General features: G+C 43.9%; 1 protein-coding gene across 2 annotated transcripts in view; it reads left to right on the top strand.

Moving 5' to 3' along the window:
- The first annotated feature begins 7,695 nt into the window (after positions 1-7,695).
- The window catches only part of PPEF2 (protein phosphatase with EF-hand domain 2), a 51,696-nt gene continuing 42,835 nt past the window's right edge, over positions 7,696-16,556 (top strand). For both annotated transcript variants that reach the window (XM_068233274.1, XM_068233267.1), the window contains exons 1-2: positions 7,696-7,882; positions 12,900-12,968. In XM_068233274.1, the coding sequence (XP_068089375.1) occupies positions 12,905-12,968 (64 nt within the window). In that variant the 5' untranslated portion in view covers positions 7,696-7,882; positions 12,900-12,904. The remainder of the gene's footprint in view (positions 7,883-12,899; positions 12,969-16,556) is intronic.

Genomic DNA, 16,556 nt, shown 5'->3' with positions numbered 1-16,556 from the left:
GTTCAAATCGCAAATAACAATTTATTTTGGCGCTCCGGAGTGCCAAAAAAAAAATTGCGATTTGAACAATCTCGATTGTCCATCATTTCAGGAGGTAAGTCCACCTGTACTCCTCCTTTTTATTTGTTTTTAGATCATTTTAACCTGCCCTTTCGCCTCTGTCCAATTTTTATTGTATCTGTCCTTCAAAAAATAGGAGCGGTGACAACTACTGATACAGTATAAGTTATTATTTCACTGTGTGACATACTCATGCACTACTACATATTGAAGCTGAAGGATGAGCATAAAACCAGAAAACTACCAATAGGGCAGTTTCTAGGCTAAATTGTACCCAGGGCGTGGGTATAAAAATTGTGCCCTCTTCCCTCCCACCCCGTGGACTCGTGAACCCTTACTCTTTAGGGACAGTCACACAACCAGAGGTCACAAGTAGATCTGCCTTCTTGCTAGTCACCAGGTGTTCATCCAGGAGGAAGCAGGGACCAGGAAAACACACAGGAAAAGAGAGCCCGGAAAGCCCACTCCTCCATGGGCGCCACGCACTGACAGCCTGCAGTACTGCTACAGGACATTAGGTGTCCTCACGCGGTGGTGACATGATGATGACTTGATGTCTGATGCAGGCAGCCAAAGAGGAGTCAAGGAAGGTGATCGAGCTGGTAATCTTCTTCTTCCATTTGGCTGCACCGCGCATCACCAGCTCCCTAGTGGTTATGTCCTTCTGCCAGCACCCTTCTTCATCTACTTGCCGGTCTGCGCCCTGGGCGGTCGCCTTGCCCAAGAAACGGCCATGACTACCAACTTAAAACGTATTAGTGATGCAATGCTTTTTTTTGTTATTGCCTTGAGAGGTCAGTATCTGCAAAAACTGCATGGTGAGAGTGCCATCCACTACATCATTGTGCTAAGTGCCAGGTCTGAGTCCTCTGCTGAATATTACTTTCATGGAGCTCATAGGTTCTCCTTGTGTGGGTTTCCTCCAGGCACCCTGGTTTCTTACCACATCCCAAAAATGTAAATGAAAGGACGTTAGGCCATGATGGAGATTGGATTGTGATCTCCTCTGAGGGCTGTCACACAATATGCGTATATGATCTGTAAGGCTCTGAGGAAGATGTCAGCTATACAGAGTTCCCCAACTCTGTCCTGAAGGCCCACCAACAGTGCATGTTTTGCAGAAAACCACCACATGCACAGGTGAGGTAATTAGTGCCTCAGTAGAGCTGATTAACTACCTGTGTGGATTTCCACAAAACGTGCACTGTTGGTGGGCCTTGAGGACAGGGTTAGGGAACACTGAGCTATACCAATCCATAATAATAAACAGCAATAATCTGTGCCTGATGCAGTGCTGTTCATTTTTAACTACTTTTACAAGAAAAAATAATAATTTATATTTTGAATGAATATAATTGAATTATGAATCGTTTTGCTTGTTATGTGAGTTGATAGATTAAAATATTTTCAAAATACATTCTGTGTGTTTATAATTGTTCTAGGAGGCATTCATATACAATGCTGTGAAAAACTATATGACATATTTCTACTTTTCCTTATTCAGAAGCATTTTGAATATACAATATAATAATTTTGGAAATACAGTCCCAGTAAATCTGCTGAAAAATGTCCTGCAGTACATAGTTTTTATCCACAAAGTGGATAAACCTGATTGGTTGCTAGTCATCTGCTCATCTGCCCATCTTTGTGGAGTTACTCTATTGACTACTTTAAATTGCCCAAAGTTACATCTATGAAGATATCTGTCTTGAAATGATCTTCACTATTGTATCTTCAGGTCTTCTCCAGTGCCTGATCTGCATAGATGTAAAAAGGGTGCTACTGTAATTGGGGCACTGGAAAAAGCCTCTAGTAGAATATCAGTAATTTTTACTGACATTACCTAACCTGACCTCATTCTTTCTTGACCCCTCCCTCTATCAATGCTTAACCGACCCCTCCAACCGTTTCCTAACCCTAACTGACCCCCCCACCCCCCAGTTGATACCTAACCCTAATTGACCCACCCCAGCTGAATTATCTAACAGATCTGGTCAGGTTTTAGACTAGGGCATTTCCTCAGGGGGATTCTTAGCATTTCCTTTATTCTTTACAAAAGCATTACCTGGAAAGGATCTATACATAGGTGACAGCCAGCTTCCATACTAACTTGCACACTATTTTGGCAGTTGAACTGAGAATCTGTCATTAAAGCGGTATCATCACCATAAAAATCAAATTTCAACAGCAACTGGTCTGAGTGTATTAAGTGATAAAGATGCTAATCCTGCATTCAAAACTTTCAAAACGTTTTCTGCTGTTATGATTTGGAGTTATCATATACTTTAGAAGGACTGGCTCTTTAGTAGTCGGTGCAGTGGCGTAGCTTAGGAGCTTTGGGCCCCGATGCAAGTTTTACATGGGCCCCCCCAAGCACTCTATACATCACAATTGATACAGCGCGCCAAAACTTGCCAATGGCAACTACAGTGTCAGAGGTGCAAGAAGGGGATGGGGAACAGTTTAATGATTATCACTATTCAAAGTATCTATAAAAGTAATTATTATGAGCACAGGACCAATAGAGAGCTAATACTGCAGTTCAGGGAGGCCCCTACGGGGCCCCTCTGGCCCAAGGGCCCCGATGCGGTCGCAACCTCTGCACCCCCTATTGCTACGCCCCTGAGTCGGTGCCAAAGAATTGCATGCTGGGGGTTCTTTTTATCCTCTTCCCTTTATTTCCCTGTCTGCTGCGTATCTGAAACCTGATCCCCTGCTCACTTGTGTTTACAAGCAAGGCTGAGGTGACTCAGTGATTGGAGGAGACAAGAAAAAAAGTAAAAGGGCAGAAATGACATCACAAGTTAGCCTTTACTGTGGGCAAAAGACATGGCCCCCACCAGGAACAGAATTCTCGTCATTTACTATATAATATTCACTGAAATCAAAACGTGGACAGTACAATACATGTGTTATGTAAGTAGATCAAGTATTTATCTACTTATATGTGTGTTTTTTTTTCCCTGGAATAGTATGGCTGACCCTACTGCTTTAAGTTAAAAAAAATAAAGAAAACACTGAGAATCCCCCATGAGGAGATGGATTAGTCCAAATCTGGTCGGATTAATACTTACTTGACAGAGACATAGGCAAAAAGTAATTAATAGTGCTTTTGACTCTGAAACAAATGTACTTCTCATATGTATCATAACCCAAAGAGAACATATAGCGACATTCCAATGACCAGGGTGTAGGAGCGTGCAATGGAATTCACCCATGTACCAACGGGACTTAAACATCAAGATCCAGTGCAAACCAGCACAGCTCTTTTATAAATTTTGCTTAATTGATTAAAGTGCATAAGCAATCATGATCACATTAAAAATGCTGCATAGTTTTGAGCCTCCTTAGCTCTTATTCATGCCACGCAGCACAATGTGACATGCAGCTCTTACTCCTTATATAGTGCACACACCTGCTTAGCCAGCCAATTATGGCTGGATATGTAAAATAGAGGACCTGATGGGGAACTGACTGGATATGACTGTTATAGGCTATCTCTCTGATTCCAATTGGCCATCCTGAATTCAAAAAGTCCACCCTCTCTAATCAGGTAATATCTCCATCATAATCAAATGGCATTAACCTATTACAACACGTAAACATTCCCAGTGAATGCGGCTAACAGTGCACAGAAGACCACATCTTCCGCATCTCCAGCAGCCCTGAAACCGCCTCAGTCCGATCGCTCAAAGCATCAGCAAAGCAAAGTTGCGTAGAAAACCGGAAGCGGAAATAGGTTGCATTAAAACAACGCCGAAACCGGAAGTGACCTTTGCCACGATGACTGGAGCACAAATAGGAAATGTGCAGTCCACTGTGCGCTCAGAAAGTCTCACTCACACAGGATAAAACAAACCACCCTGTAAATCAATGCAAAACTAACATGCATTATACACTTAAATACAGTAATTACAAACTAAATGTAAACCACAACTAAGTAGAATAACCATTCGGGTCTGGCGATCGCCGATTACCCGAATTACCTGTGCGCTAGCCACGGACTATAGCATTACTGCTATACCCATACCGTCATCTGTCCCCATGCGGCCGGCACTGTGCGCCCAGATGACCTGATTCATCCACAGGCTTCCCTATACTGAGATAACTAACTTTATTTTAAGACTACAGGTACCCTTTAATGTAGAACTGCATTCAAGGGGGCATATTCAATTCACTTTTTCACCTAAGTTTTCTCCTAAAATAACTTTCTAGCACTTTTCAACTAAAAAAGTACCAATGAGTAGGTCAAAAAGGACTGTCCAAATAATTTTTAGTATTTTCTTGCTTTCTGGTGACTTAAAAGGCATATTATTAACTAGTTTAAAAATATCACCTAGGAGAAAACTCAGTAGAAAAAGTGAATTGCATATGGGCCCAGGTGGCTTCCTCTCTGCCTGGCTGTGTAAATGCAGCCATTCCTTATGTGGGACAGCTCTGTTCAATAAGTGTGGCTAAATCTATTAATATACTGAAGAAACCATATTAAAATCAATGTATTTATTATTTACTGTAACTTAGAAATTACAGCAGTGTTTGTGAACTTGTCAGTATCTTGAGCACTTGACCTTTCAGCATTAATAGCGTCTTAAGCATGGTTACCTGCTTACTCACACGGTTTACTTTGCATGGATAAACAGATATAAGACTGTGACCTAATTTTGGAGCACCACATTACTAGACAGGTAAATATGTGATCTGGAGTGAAAGTAGATTTTTTTTTCCTGTGTCTCACGGTCTGAAATGCTGTACCTTCTTCCTGCATTATGTCACTGTATGTCAAATCAGCAGACAATTGTCTGGGAAAATTGAAAGAATTAAAGAAAAAAGGATGAAGGAATTTCACTTGTTCATTTATTTAATAATAACAACAACAATCAGACATAAAAGATCGCAGTCCTTTAGTATGATATAACTGTATGAGACTTGCTATGAGTTAAAAGGTCTTTTTAGAAAGTTCACCTGGTCGGCAAACAAACAGGAAATTGTTTGATATTTTTAAAGCCCTCCTGGACCAGTTAAAAAATGGTGATTTCGGCTCACCTGGGATTTTCCAGCCCCCTTAATCTTTGATGCCCCTATATTGTGCTACTGTCGCCCCTCATTGAAAGCTCAGACCTGGATGGGTTGTAGCGATGGCGCATGTTCTGTCCTCTCTGCGTACTGCCTGGATTGCAAGGGTTAACAGATGAGTCAGTGAGCTTTAAAGAGAACCTAAACTGAAAATAAAAAGTCAAAATAACCATACACAGATCATACTTACCTCCTGTGTAGTCTACTCCTCAATCTCTTTCTCCTCTCTAGTGTCCTGTTTGTCCACTGTGATCAATGGAATTCTCTGTCCTCCATTTTAAAAATGGCCATTACTCCATAACAGCTTCCTGGTCAGCACACTGTTAAACTGTAATGCACCCACTTGAGCCATAAGGAAACATGGACATTACCTTGCACATTCAGTTGTAACTGACAGCAGCTGATATACAACTGACAGCAACTGGTATATTTCAGTTCTGACAAAATATTGTCAGAACTGGAAGGGATCACTGTAAGAAGAAAATGGTGAGCTTCTGACAGGAACTGATGGTGAAGTAAGTATGTAATATTCATTTGCAGCTCAGTCATGTGTTTATTTTAAATAATTTTACTTGCTTCAGGTTCCCTTTAAATTGTAGCTATAGCAAATTATAAGCTTGTTTTAACAGTTGTGTCTTGAGAGTACACTTGAAAATGTCCAAGCTTGAAGCATGATGGACAGTGTATGTATTGTCCCGCCGCTAGTGAGCTGGGTGCAGGGTGAATTACAGCTCACCCTGCTGCCGCTCATATTCCTGGTGGCATTAAATAATATTCCCCCTCCGAGTCATAGCAATTTGGAGGGAAAAGTAATTCGGGGTCAGGCAATTGGCAGAACGGATTACTGCTACAATGGCGCCCAGCTTTAGTGCTGGTAGCCAGAATGGATACTTGGTGTGCTTTGTGAATAAACCACATCAAACTTTTACGGAGTGTGCAGACCTTTTGGATCTCTTGCCTTGTGGATTGTTTGGTCCAGGATCTCACAATACTGGATGGTGTGCAACTCTTTCTCTGAAATCAGCTTTAGCGCTGAGTGCCAAAGCCACCTGCTTCGTGATGGTCAGGCTGTGGAGAGAGTTCCAAAGGAGAGGTGACATATACCCGGATGCGAGAGTGAGAGGAGGTGACCAAGCTGGATGACAAGAGATCTTCTTGGGAGGAGCAAACGATCAATGGGGGGAGGGGGGGTGATGTCTGGAGATTAATTAGGAAATGTATGAAGAAAATAGCCTATGTAGAGCTTTGTTAGGAGTTTGAACTGGATCCTTTGGGTGATTAGAGATGAGCAGCAGAGTTCATCAGGAACTGGAGAGGTGCCAGTCTGTTTTTTGGTAATACCAATATACAATAATATATAGACATGGGAAGTGTTTCTCTTGCTGAAACCAGGATAATTAATGTAATAGTGGGTATCCTGAATAATTTTTTACTTTCTCCTGTATGTTACTACAGTGCCTCTTTAAAGTGTACCAGAAGCGATCTAAAGTAAAAGTTTTATACATACATGGGGCTTTCTCCAGCCCCATGGCGTTGGATCGCTCCCACACCGCCATCCTCATCCTTCTGTATCGCCAGCACCAGGTCCCGTGACTTCAGCCAGTCTGCACAAGAGAAGTACGCTCTCTACGTATCTCTCCCACGACTGTCGGAGAGATACGTAGAGAGCGCACTTCTCTTGCGCAGACTGGCCGTGACTGGCCGAAGTTACAGGAGCTGGTACCGGCGATACAGAAAATCGAGGACGGTGCCGTGGGAGCGATCCGTGCACATGGGGCTGGAGGAAGCCCCAGGTATGTATAAAACTTTTACTTTAGATCGTCTATGGTTTCCTTTAAACAGGAAGCAAGTAACATATGCTGTGTCTATGTTCCCGCAGACTTCTAGGTGTGATTGAGCTGTGCTGAGTTCCAGCGATCTGCCATAGTACATTTTGCAGCTCAGTCATAAGCTGGTAAAGTCGTACATATGCCTCCAATCCGACTAATGATGCTCTTTATTTTAAACTAATTAAAAGAAGATTCTTTCTTTTCCTTTTCTGTTTTTTTTTTTTGTTTGTTTGGTTTTTTTGCATCTCTGTCCGTCTTCTTTAGGATCAAGATTTTTTTTTTTTATAAAAATGATAGAGAGGTATTACCTAGAATTGATATGACTTTTAAAAGCTGTGTTTTCATTTTAAGGGTTTTACTCTCCTATGTTGCTTGAATATGTACTTCTTGATGATTTTGCCCCATGTTGGGAAGAAACAAATGTAATGTTTATGATACCTATTGTATATCTTTGACGTGAATTTCTTGCATTATCTGTTGAATAACATTTTTAGAAAAGAAGATATATGGACAGTCACATGGTAGCACTGTGACTGCATATTGCAGAAATCGTTATGCCCCATGGCAATCATTTACCGTACTTTGCCTTCCTCAGAATGGTCTTGTTCAGTGTAGCACACCAAAGCTATAAGGTAAAATCTGAGGACTATTTGTTTCAGAACGCTGTATAATCCTAATCCATTACAGATCCTTTCAGTGTCTTAAGTGTCACGTGGGCTAACAGATCTCTCCAGTTTTGTAAATAAACCAAAGGTATGCTTTGCCTGCATGCATGACCAGCACCAGAGACGCTGCCCCATCAATGATGGTTTTCTCCAGATTATGCTGGATCTATATCTTTTGGTTATGTAAATTTCCTCTTGTGTCACTGAGGAATGCTGGAAGAGGAATAGCCTTGTTGTGAAAAGGCATAAAGAAAGGTATGACTTTCCTGTTTAATAATAAAGCTGTTGCATACTTAACAGAGTTAATAGGATAGTTGCACTACTGATTTAGCATTGTTAATTACATATTTTTTCACTGTTTTTATGTTTGAAAAATTGGCAGACGCCAGCTATCCTGTGCACCTTCCCCACAATTATTGATGAACAACACAGGCAACATGTATAATTATTTGTATAATGTTCACATTTAATCCTGACTATACATACTTTATAAAGAAATGTATGATGACTAATTGAGATTACTCAATATTTGTTTTGAAATTTTTATTAGATAGTTAATAAACAGTGAAGTCAAATAAGGGAGTGACAATATTTACAGTGCTATAGCTTCATATAATACTACTTTACATTTTGAAGATATTCTTCAGCATGCCTATTACAGTCATTGTCTGAACCCCTGAACCATTCTCTGGTAGGCTGGCTCCACAGACTTTCACTGAAGTCTAGGAAATGAGGATCACTAATATCTCTGGCCTTCTATTGTCCCTAAATGATCTCTCTGGGCAGCTACTGTTAAGTTTGCACTTTCTCTGATTATTTACAGTTGTGATTTAAATCAAGAGTCCTTAGTTATTTTTTGTGCTATGTTTTTTTTCAGCAATTTCAGTGGGAGGGACTTGTGTTCACTGCCAATCACATAGACCCAATACAATGGCCCTTATTCAATTCACATTGGGCCATATGCAATTCACTTTTTCACCTGACTTTTCTCCTAGGAGATAATATTTCATCTTCAATTTAGAATACGTTTTCAGCAATTTGCAAAGGAAAAAGTACCACAAAGTAGGAGAAAAGGTACTATCGAAATTATTTTGAGTATTTTTTTGGTTGCTGGGGGTTTAAAACGCATTTTATTGACAAGTTTTAAAATATCACCTAGGAGAAAACTCAGGTGAAAAACTGAATTGCATATGGCCCATTTTCTCCTACATTTTCTCTTACGTTTTCTCCAAAGTTTTTTTTTCCTTTTGTTTAAAATAACATTTAAATACAAAAAAAAGGTAGTTGAAAATGGACGGTTTTGACCATTTTCTTTCTGGTGGCTTAAAATCAGGGGTCTCGTCCTGGGAAAAGAAGTGAGTGGACTCACCTGGAGAACCTCTGCGGCACGCCAAAAAATGGGCGTGGTCAAGCACACCGTGGGCGTGGTCATGGGTGGGGCCAAATATACACGACCTTAGCAGTGATGTAAAAGGTCTGCCAATGAAGTTTGAGCTCTGCCGTAGTGTATCCCCCAAAAATTGATGTAATCTGACAGCATTTCACCAAAAAGACACATAATCTGGTAGAAGTTCCTCCAAAATACAGATAATATGGAAGTGGTTCCCCCAAAATGGACAATGTGGCAGCAGCAGTTCCACCAACATACACATAATTTGGAAGCAGTTCCCCAAAATACGCGAAACCTGGCAGCGGATCACCCAAAATACACGTAACACCCAAAAGACATCTAATCTGGCAGTAGTGGTCCCCCAAACATACACAATCTGGCAGCAGTTCCCCAAAATACACGTAATCTGGCAGCAGCCGTTCCCCTAACATACACATAATCTGGCAGCTGTTCCCCAAAATACATAACAGCGATTCCACAAAAATGCAGATAATCTGACAGCAGTTCCCCCAAAATAGGTACCCTCAGGTAGCCAGGTCTATAGGTGTCCCCAGTATAAGTAGCCATGAGTATAGTAGTCCCCAGTATATGTAGCCAGAGGTATAGTTGCCTAGTATATGTAGCCAGGGGTATATGTCCCCAGTATATGTAGGCAGGGGTATATGTCCCCAGTATATGTAGGCAGGGGTATATGTCCCCAGTATATGTAGGCAGGGGTATATGTCCCCAGTATATGTAGGCAGGGGTATATGTCCCCAGTATATGTAGGCAGGGGTATATGTCCCCAGTATATGTAGGCAGGGGTATATGTCCCCAGTATATGTAGGCAGGTGTATATGTCCCCAGTATATGTAGCCAGGGGTATATATGCCCAGTATATGTAGGCAGGGGTATATGTCCCCAGTATATGTAGGCAGGTGTATATGTCCCCAGTATATGTAGGCAGGTGTATATGTCCCCAGTATATGTAGGCAGGGGTATATGTCCCCAGTATATGTAGGCAGGGGTATATGTCCCCAGTATATGTAGGCAGGTGTATAAGTCCCCAGTATATGTAGTGAGGGGTATATATGCCCAGTATATGTAGGCAGGGGTATATATGCCCAGTATATGTAGGCAGGTGTATATGTCCCCAGTATATGTAGCGAGGGGTATATATGCCCAGTATATGTAGGCAGGGGTATATATGCCCAGTATATGTAGGCAGGTGTATATGTCCCCAGTATATGTAGGCAGGTGTATATGTCCCCAGTTTATGTAGGCAGGTGTATATGTCCCCAGTATATGTAGGCAGGTGTATATGTCCCCAGAATATGTAGGCAGGGGTCTATGTCCCCAGTATATGTAGGCAGGTGTATATGTCCCCAGTATATGTAGGCAGGTGTATATGTCCCCAGTATATGTAGGCAGGGGTATATGTCCCCAGTATATGTAGGCAGGTGTATATGTCCCCAGTATATGTAGGCAGGTGTATATGTGGCCAGTATATGTAGTCAGGGGTATATGTGCCCAGGTAGCCAGGTGTGCCCCCACCCGGAGGGAGCAGAGCAGGGAAGGCGAGCTATAGGGACAGCGGGGATGGGCGGACATCTCCCCCCCCATCCGTCACCTTTGTGCTCCCCTTCCTGCCTCTCCCCTCCGGCGTTTTTAAGTGTCGGCCCGGCGGCGAAAGTGGGCGGAGACTTACCTCGTTCCAGTCGCATGGGACGCTCCGCTCTGTGTGCGGCTAGAAGACCAGACTAGCCGCACACAGAGCGGAGCGTCCCATGCGACTGGAATGCAGAAAGTCTCCGCCCACTTTCGCCGCCGGGCCCGACACTTAAAAACGCTGGAGGGGAGAGGCAGGAAGGGGAGCACAAAGCTGAGGGATGGGGGGGAGATGTCCGCCCATCCCCGCTGTCCCCATAGCTCGCCTTCCCTGCTCTGCCCCCTCCACACAAGCCAGGGTGAACGGCGTTCACTTTGAAGAAAAAGTGGGTGGACGCCGTTCACCCGCGTTCACGCAGGACTCGACCCCTGCTTAAAATGCATTTTATCTCTAAGGTGTGAAATATCACATAGGGGAAAAACCTAGGAGAAAAGTGAATTGAATAAGGGCCAGTGATTTTTTGAGGAGATGTGAAAAATTGCAAACATTAAGTTAAAATTATAAAGTCATAAAACAGTGGTATGGCTCAGGCTCTTTTCTAAAGTGCTGAATCTTTGCATAATTTCTGTATCCAATTTCAAAGACTCTTTCCATGAATTTCTCCTTGGTACATTTAATGACTCAATAAATATTAGATTGGTTATTCTTAGTAAAGGTCACACTGAATTGATCTCTTAATATTGCCTTTTGAATACGTGTATGGAGTGAGACTTTAGCATGTGCCTGCCTTCCTTCCCTTTCTCTAATTGAACAACTGTCTTCATCTTTGGCCATATGATATTGGTGACAGAATGAGTGGGTTTTCCAAATGATTTGGATCAGAACTTGAATCTTACACATGTGGACCACGGCAGGGGGTGTAAACTCACTCTTTTCGCTGCCTCTGGCTGATGCGTTCCACATACCATTCTAGCTCTCTGTTACTTCCTACTTCACAGCCGCAAGGAGGAAGTATCAGGGAGCTATATACATTGAGGAGCGCAGTGGCCAGAGGTGGCAGCAAGGGTGAGTTAACACCCCCTGCAACAGTTGAGTTCACTTGTGTAAGTTCTGATCCAAATGATTAGGAACACTGTTTTTGAACGATTCTGAACACATCAAAACTAGTCATCAAGTGAAACTGAACTCTTGCTCACGAAAGAAGGAAAACATGGAGAAATGCACCCTGAATGTATTTAGAGAGTTTAGCCTGTTTAATCCCCCCTCATTTGTGTCTAATCACTAGTTGTAATTTGATCCCCTCCTGTGTCACATGACTGCCTATGGCAGATAAGCCCATTTGAAAGCACAGGCTGTAAACAATATGTCTGCTGCCATAAATCAGGAAGTAGAAGCTGTGCACATTTATTTAAGGATTTGTATCAGCTGTTACAAAGAAATGTTTTTTCTTAAAGGTTATTATGCTGTTAAATTATATTTTAGCATACTAGAGAAGAGTGAAAGGTGTGTGCTTGGCTAATTTAAACTGACTCTCGTCTAATTAAAATGGCAAAGCATTTGCATACTGCATTTGCCTATCAGAATAAGGCTACCTCCCTGCCATTCCTGCAGGAGTTGGCCCACGCAAAACTTTGCATCTCAACAGGGGCGCCGCATGTAGGCTATGGGTGTTTGCGCTGCCCCCCATTTCTTGGGGGCACAAGGAGACCTACCCTGTTGAGATGCAAAGTTTTGCGTGGGCTAACAGCCTTAGATCCTGCATATTCTGGAAGGCAATTGCAGTATGCAAAAGCTTTGCCATTTTAATTAGACGAGAGTCAGTTTAAATTAGTCAATAGACTTGAGGCAGCCAGTGTATAAGTCAGGTGAAGACTGGTTAGAAGCACACACCTTATATATATTTTAGAGCAGAGATGACTTTCTGAGTTTAGGTCCGCTTTCTGTTACACTGGTATTGAGAGATAAATGTGTAGCGCTGGGCCCCATGCGTGTAAAGTAATTTTGCTTTTTGCCCAAATCAATCAATCAATCAATTAGAACTACACATAATTTTAACTACTTAAGGAAAGTTTTATTTATGCTTGCTTTAAGGGATGGTTGACACCATACAATAAGTAATGAGGACTAGTAGCGGTCACAGTGTTTACCTATTTTGCACTCTGACATGAACTATTATTTTGCCTTGGTTTTGAGTTTTATATAGGCTTATTCTATATATAATGGACATTTTTCAACATGTAACACAAAATTCAGCCAACAATATCTCATATTATTATCTGTCTAATATGTCGAAGAAACAATGGGATGTGGAACATCCAACAGCCCTGTCCCACAACACCAACCCAACCGTAGGTCCAGAAAAGGTAAGTTACAAAAAAAACACTTTTGCACCTTTTTCTTTTAAATGCACATGCTATAGTTGCAGTTTTATTAAATTGACTTATAAAAACTGCAGGTGAACAAGGACTTTAAGGTGCATACACACGTTGGATTTTTCCAAACGACCAGTCATTTGGACGTCAAATCGGGCATGTGTACAGTCGGTTGTTCGGCTGATAACGCTGGTTTTGACGGATGCGCTTGGCGAATCGGTCAAAACCAGCGTTATCAGCCGAACGGCCGACTGTACACACGCCCGATTTGACATCCAAACGACCGGTCGTTTGGACATCCAAACGACCGGTCATTTGGAAAAATCCGACGTGTGTATGAATCTTTAGACTAAAACATGGCTTATGTAGTCAACGACACAGAGACTGGTGGACTCTCTGGTATCTTAGCTGTTGTGGATAGAGGGGCTGAAGCTCCATGGTTAATCTTGTCACATAGACCAGCGTGGATTGATAGAAAAGCCTGTTAATCCATGTAGGGTCTCAATGGGTCCCCAACACAATTCAAACTAATAGATAAGAAAGTCAGCAAAAAAAGAGAGAGGGAAAGAATAAGGAAGTATCTGGCTAATAGAGATGGCCCGAACGGTTCACTGGCGAACTGTTCCCGGCGAACTTCCGGGGTTCGCGATCGCGGAAAACCGTGAACTTTTCCGGAAGTTTGGTTCGCCCCCATAGTGCATCATGAGGGTCAACGTTGACCCTCTACACCACAGTCAGCAGGCACATTGTAGCCAATCAGGCTACACTCACTCTTGGAGCCCCACCCCCCTTATAAAAGGCAGGCAGCGTCAGGCATTGGACTCACTTGTGTGCCTGCATTAATTAGAGAAGGGAAAGCTGCTGCAGACACTCATATAGAAAGCTTAGTTAGGCTCTTGTAGGCTTCTTAGCTTGCTCCTTCCTGATTCTTATTGCTAAAAAAGCACCCCTCAACAGCTCTTTTGAGCGCTAATCTTGTTCTTGTGATCTATTTTTTTTTGTGTGCGTGTGTGTCCCACTGACACTTGTGTTGCATAGACAGCCTTGGTAATTCCTACTGTGTGTGCCACTGCCAGGCTCAGCTCAGTGACTACCTGTGTGTGTGCCAGGTGCACAGGGGCGTTTCTAGCCATTTTGTCACTCCAGGCAAGAAAACCTGTGGCGCCCCCCCCCCCCCCCTTCCTTTCCCAGGGCGCCCTCCTCCCAGGGCGCCTCCACCCCACACAGCAGCAGTCCTTATTCCCACACACACAGAGTGTGCTGAACTACCTGCTGCCTGCTGTGCCTCTGGAGCTCTGAAGGAGACACACAACAAACAAGCGAATGGGGCCAGGGGGGGGGCACGTAAAGGAAGCACCGTCTCCTGTCTGAAGCCAGCGGTGGCGCTCGAATGCCTGGTGCGTCACACGCTGGCTGCACTCACGTCATACCTCCCAACTTTTGGAGCCTGGAAAGAGGGACACTAAGACATGCCCCTGCCACACTTTTAGACACGCCCCATTCTTACATGCTGCGTATGCCTTCCTCCCATTCCTATACAGTTCCCTGGCGTCAAGGTATGCATCATGTTACATCCAACAACACAGTCTCATTCTTTACATACCAAAGGGATGATTATCTTTACTTTTAATACAGTTATGTGTAGCTTAGAAAGCTCAAGCATTCACAGCAAATTGATAATTAATGCATTCTATCATTTCAGGCACTGACACTCAGTTGTTTAAGAGACACTGAAGCGAGTAAAAAACTCGCTTCTTCTCTTATATTCAGCAGCTGCTAAACCGCCGCTATCCCGCTGCACAACGGGGGTCCCTTACCCCCGAATTCCCCCCCTGCAAAATCAACGACCAAATTGGTCATAGATTTTGTTGCTCCTAGAGGCAGGGCTAACGGCTGCAGCCCTGCCTCACAGCGCGTCTATCAGCGGCGCATAGCCGCCTCTCCCCCGCCCCTCTCAGTGAAGGAAGACTGAGAGGGGCGGGGGAGAGGCGGAGATACGCGCTGACAGACGCGCTGTGAGGCAGGGCTATAGCAGTTAGCCCTGCCTCAATGCGGAAGAGATCCCCGGCGAGGACGGAGGGGATTTGGGGGGTAAGGGACCCCCGTTATGTGGCGCGATAGCGGCGGTTTAGCAGGGACACACATGCCCCTGCTGAATATAAGAGAAGAAGCGAGTTTTATACTCGCTTCAGATTCTCTTTATGTGGACCTCAGACAGTTCACTGTGCCTAATTTATACTTGAGGTTTCCTCCCACCCCATAAGGACTGCCAGCTTCCTCGTCATCCACATCAACCACTCCTTCGTCCCAGCATCGCCTCACGTATCTTTTTCAGTTGCAGTGCTTTGTGCATGTGCAGCTTGGTCACACGTTGCCGTGGCTGGGAGTATTTTGCGCTTGGGCGAAGAATGGGGCACACTCGTGATTGGGCATGTGCAGAACACCACGACTGGCCATGACTTAAGAAAATACAGAAGGCGACAACAGAGCGACTAGGGAGGATGGTGAGGGAGCCTACAGTCCTCATGGGGCTGAAGGAAGCCCCAGGTAAGTATAAATAAGGCACAGTGAGTGTACTGTCTCAGGTACACTTTAAGCATGTAACCAAAATCAGTGCTAAATATACAGACTGCTGCATCAACACAAACGTTCATTAGACATCACATTATATTCATGTGCTATACTTGTGAAATGCAGGGCACAGCAGGGATGCAGCATACATTTACACCTGACAACATCCCTCTGCTGATCCTGCATGGACAGTCATCCAGCTCCTGTGACACCCGACACCACAGTACAGGAGATAAACTCCTGTCAGAAACGTCTCTGCAAAAGCCATGTCCATCCTTCACTGATCCCTGAAAGAGCCCAGCAGCACCCAGCCTGCATCACACAGCAGAAGCCATGCCCATCCTTCACTGATCCCTGAAAGAGCCCAGCAGACACCCAGCCTGCATCACACAGCAGAAGCCATACCCATCCTTCACTGATCCCTGAAAGAGCCCAGCAGACACCCAGCCTGCATCACACAGCAGAAGCCATACCCATCCTTTACTGACCCCTGACAGAGCCCAGCAGACACCAGGCCTGCATCACAGTGCAGAGGAGAAACAATTAGCTCCATCAGGCAGGCAGGAAGTAACTTTGCAGTGAGCCCGTGTGTCTCTCTTTGATGATGATGATGATGATGGGGATTGGCAGCTGGGATAGATCAGTAGGGGCAACGTGAAAGATGCCTGTAATTACTTACTGTGTGCTGCCCGCAGTCTGTGCCCTTGCAGGGTTTGATGTAGCCGTTTGCTTGCTGCCCTCTCTCTGCCTAAGATCACTTTGGCAGCCAGCATAGATGAGCCTCCGAGTCCCCATCATCTCCAGCAGCATCTACCTCTGGAGGCTCTGCATCACGGATCAGCTCTGCCTCCTTCTTCCTCCGCTCTCTGGCCTCTTCATTCCTGCTTGCCGCTCTCCTTTTCAAACTGTGTCAAGCACAGTAGAGAGAGGCAGGAAGGGGCGGAGCAAAGCAGTGTCTCCGATCTGCTGGATCAAATCTGTGTGGCTGCTCGCTCTGAATGAGAGGAG

Source organism: Hyperolius riggenbachi, chromosome 1 (assembly GCF_040937935.1).
Source record: "Hyperolius riggenbachi isolate aHypRig1 chromosome 1, aHypRig1.pri, whole genome shotgun sequence".
NCBI classification, from domain to species: domain Eukaryota; kingdom Metazoa; phylum Chordata; class Amphibia; order Anura; family Hyperoliidae; genus Hyperolius; species Hyperolius riggenbachi.
This window is presented reverse-complemented; position numbering and strand designations above follow the sequence as displayed.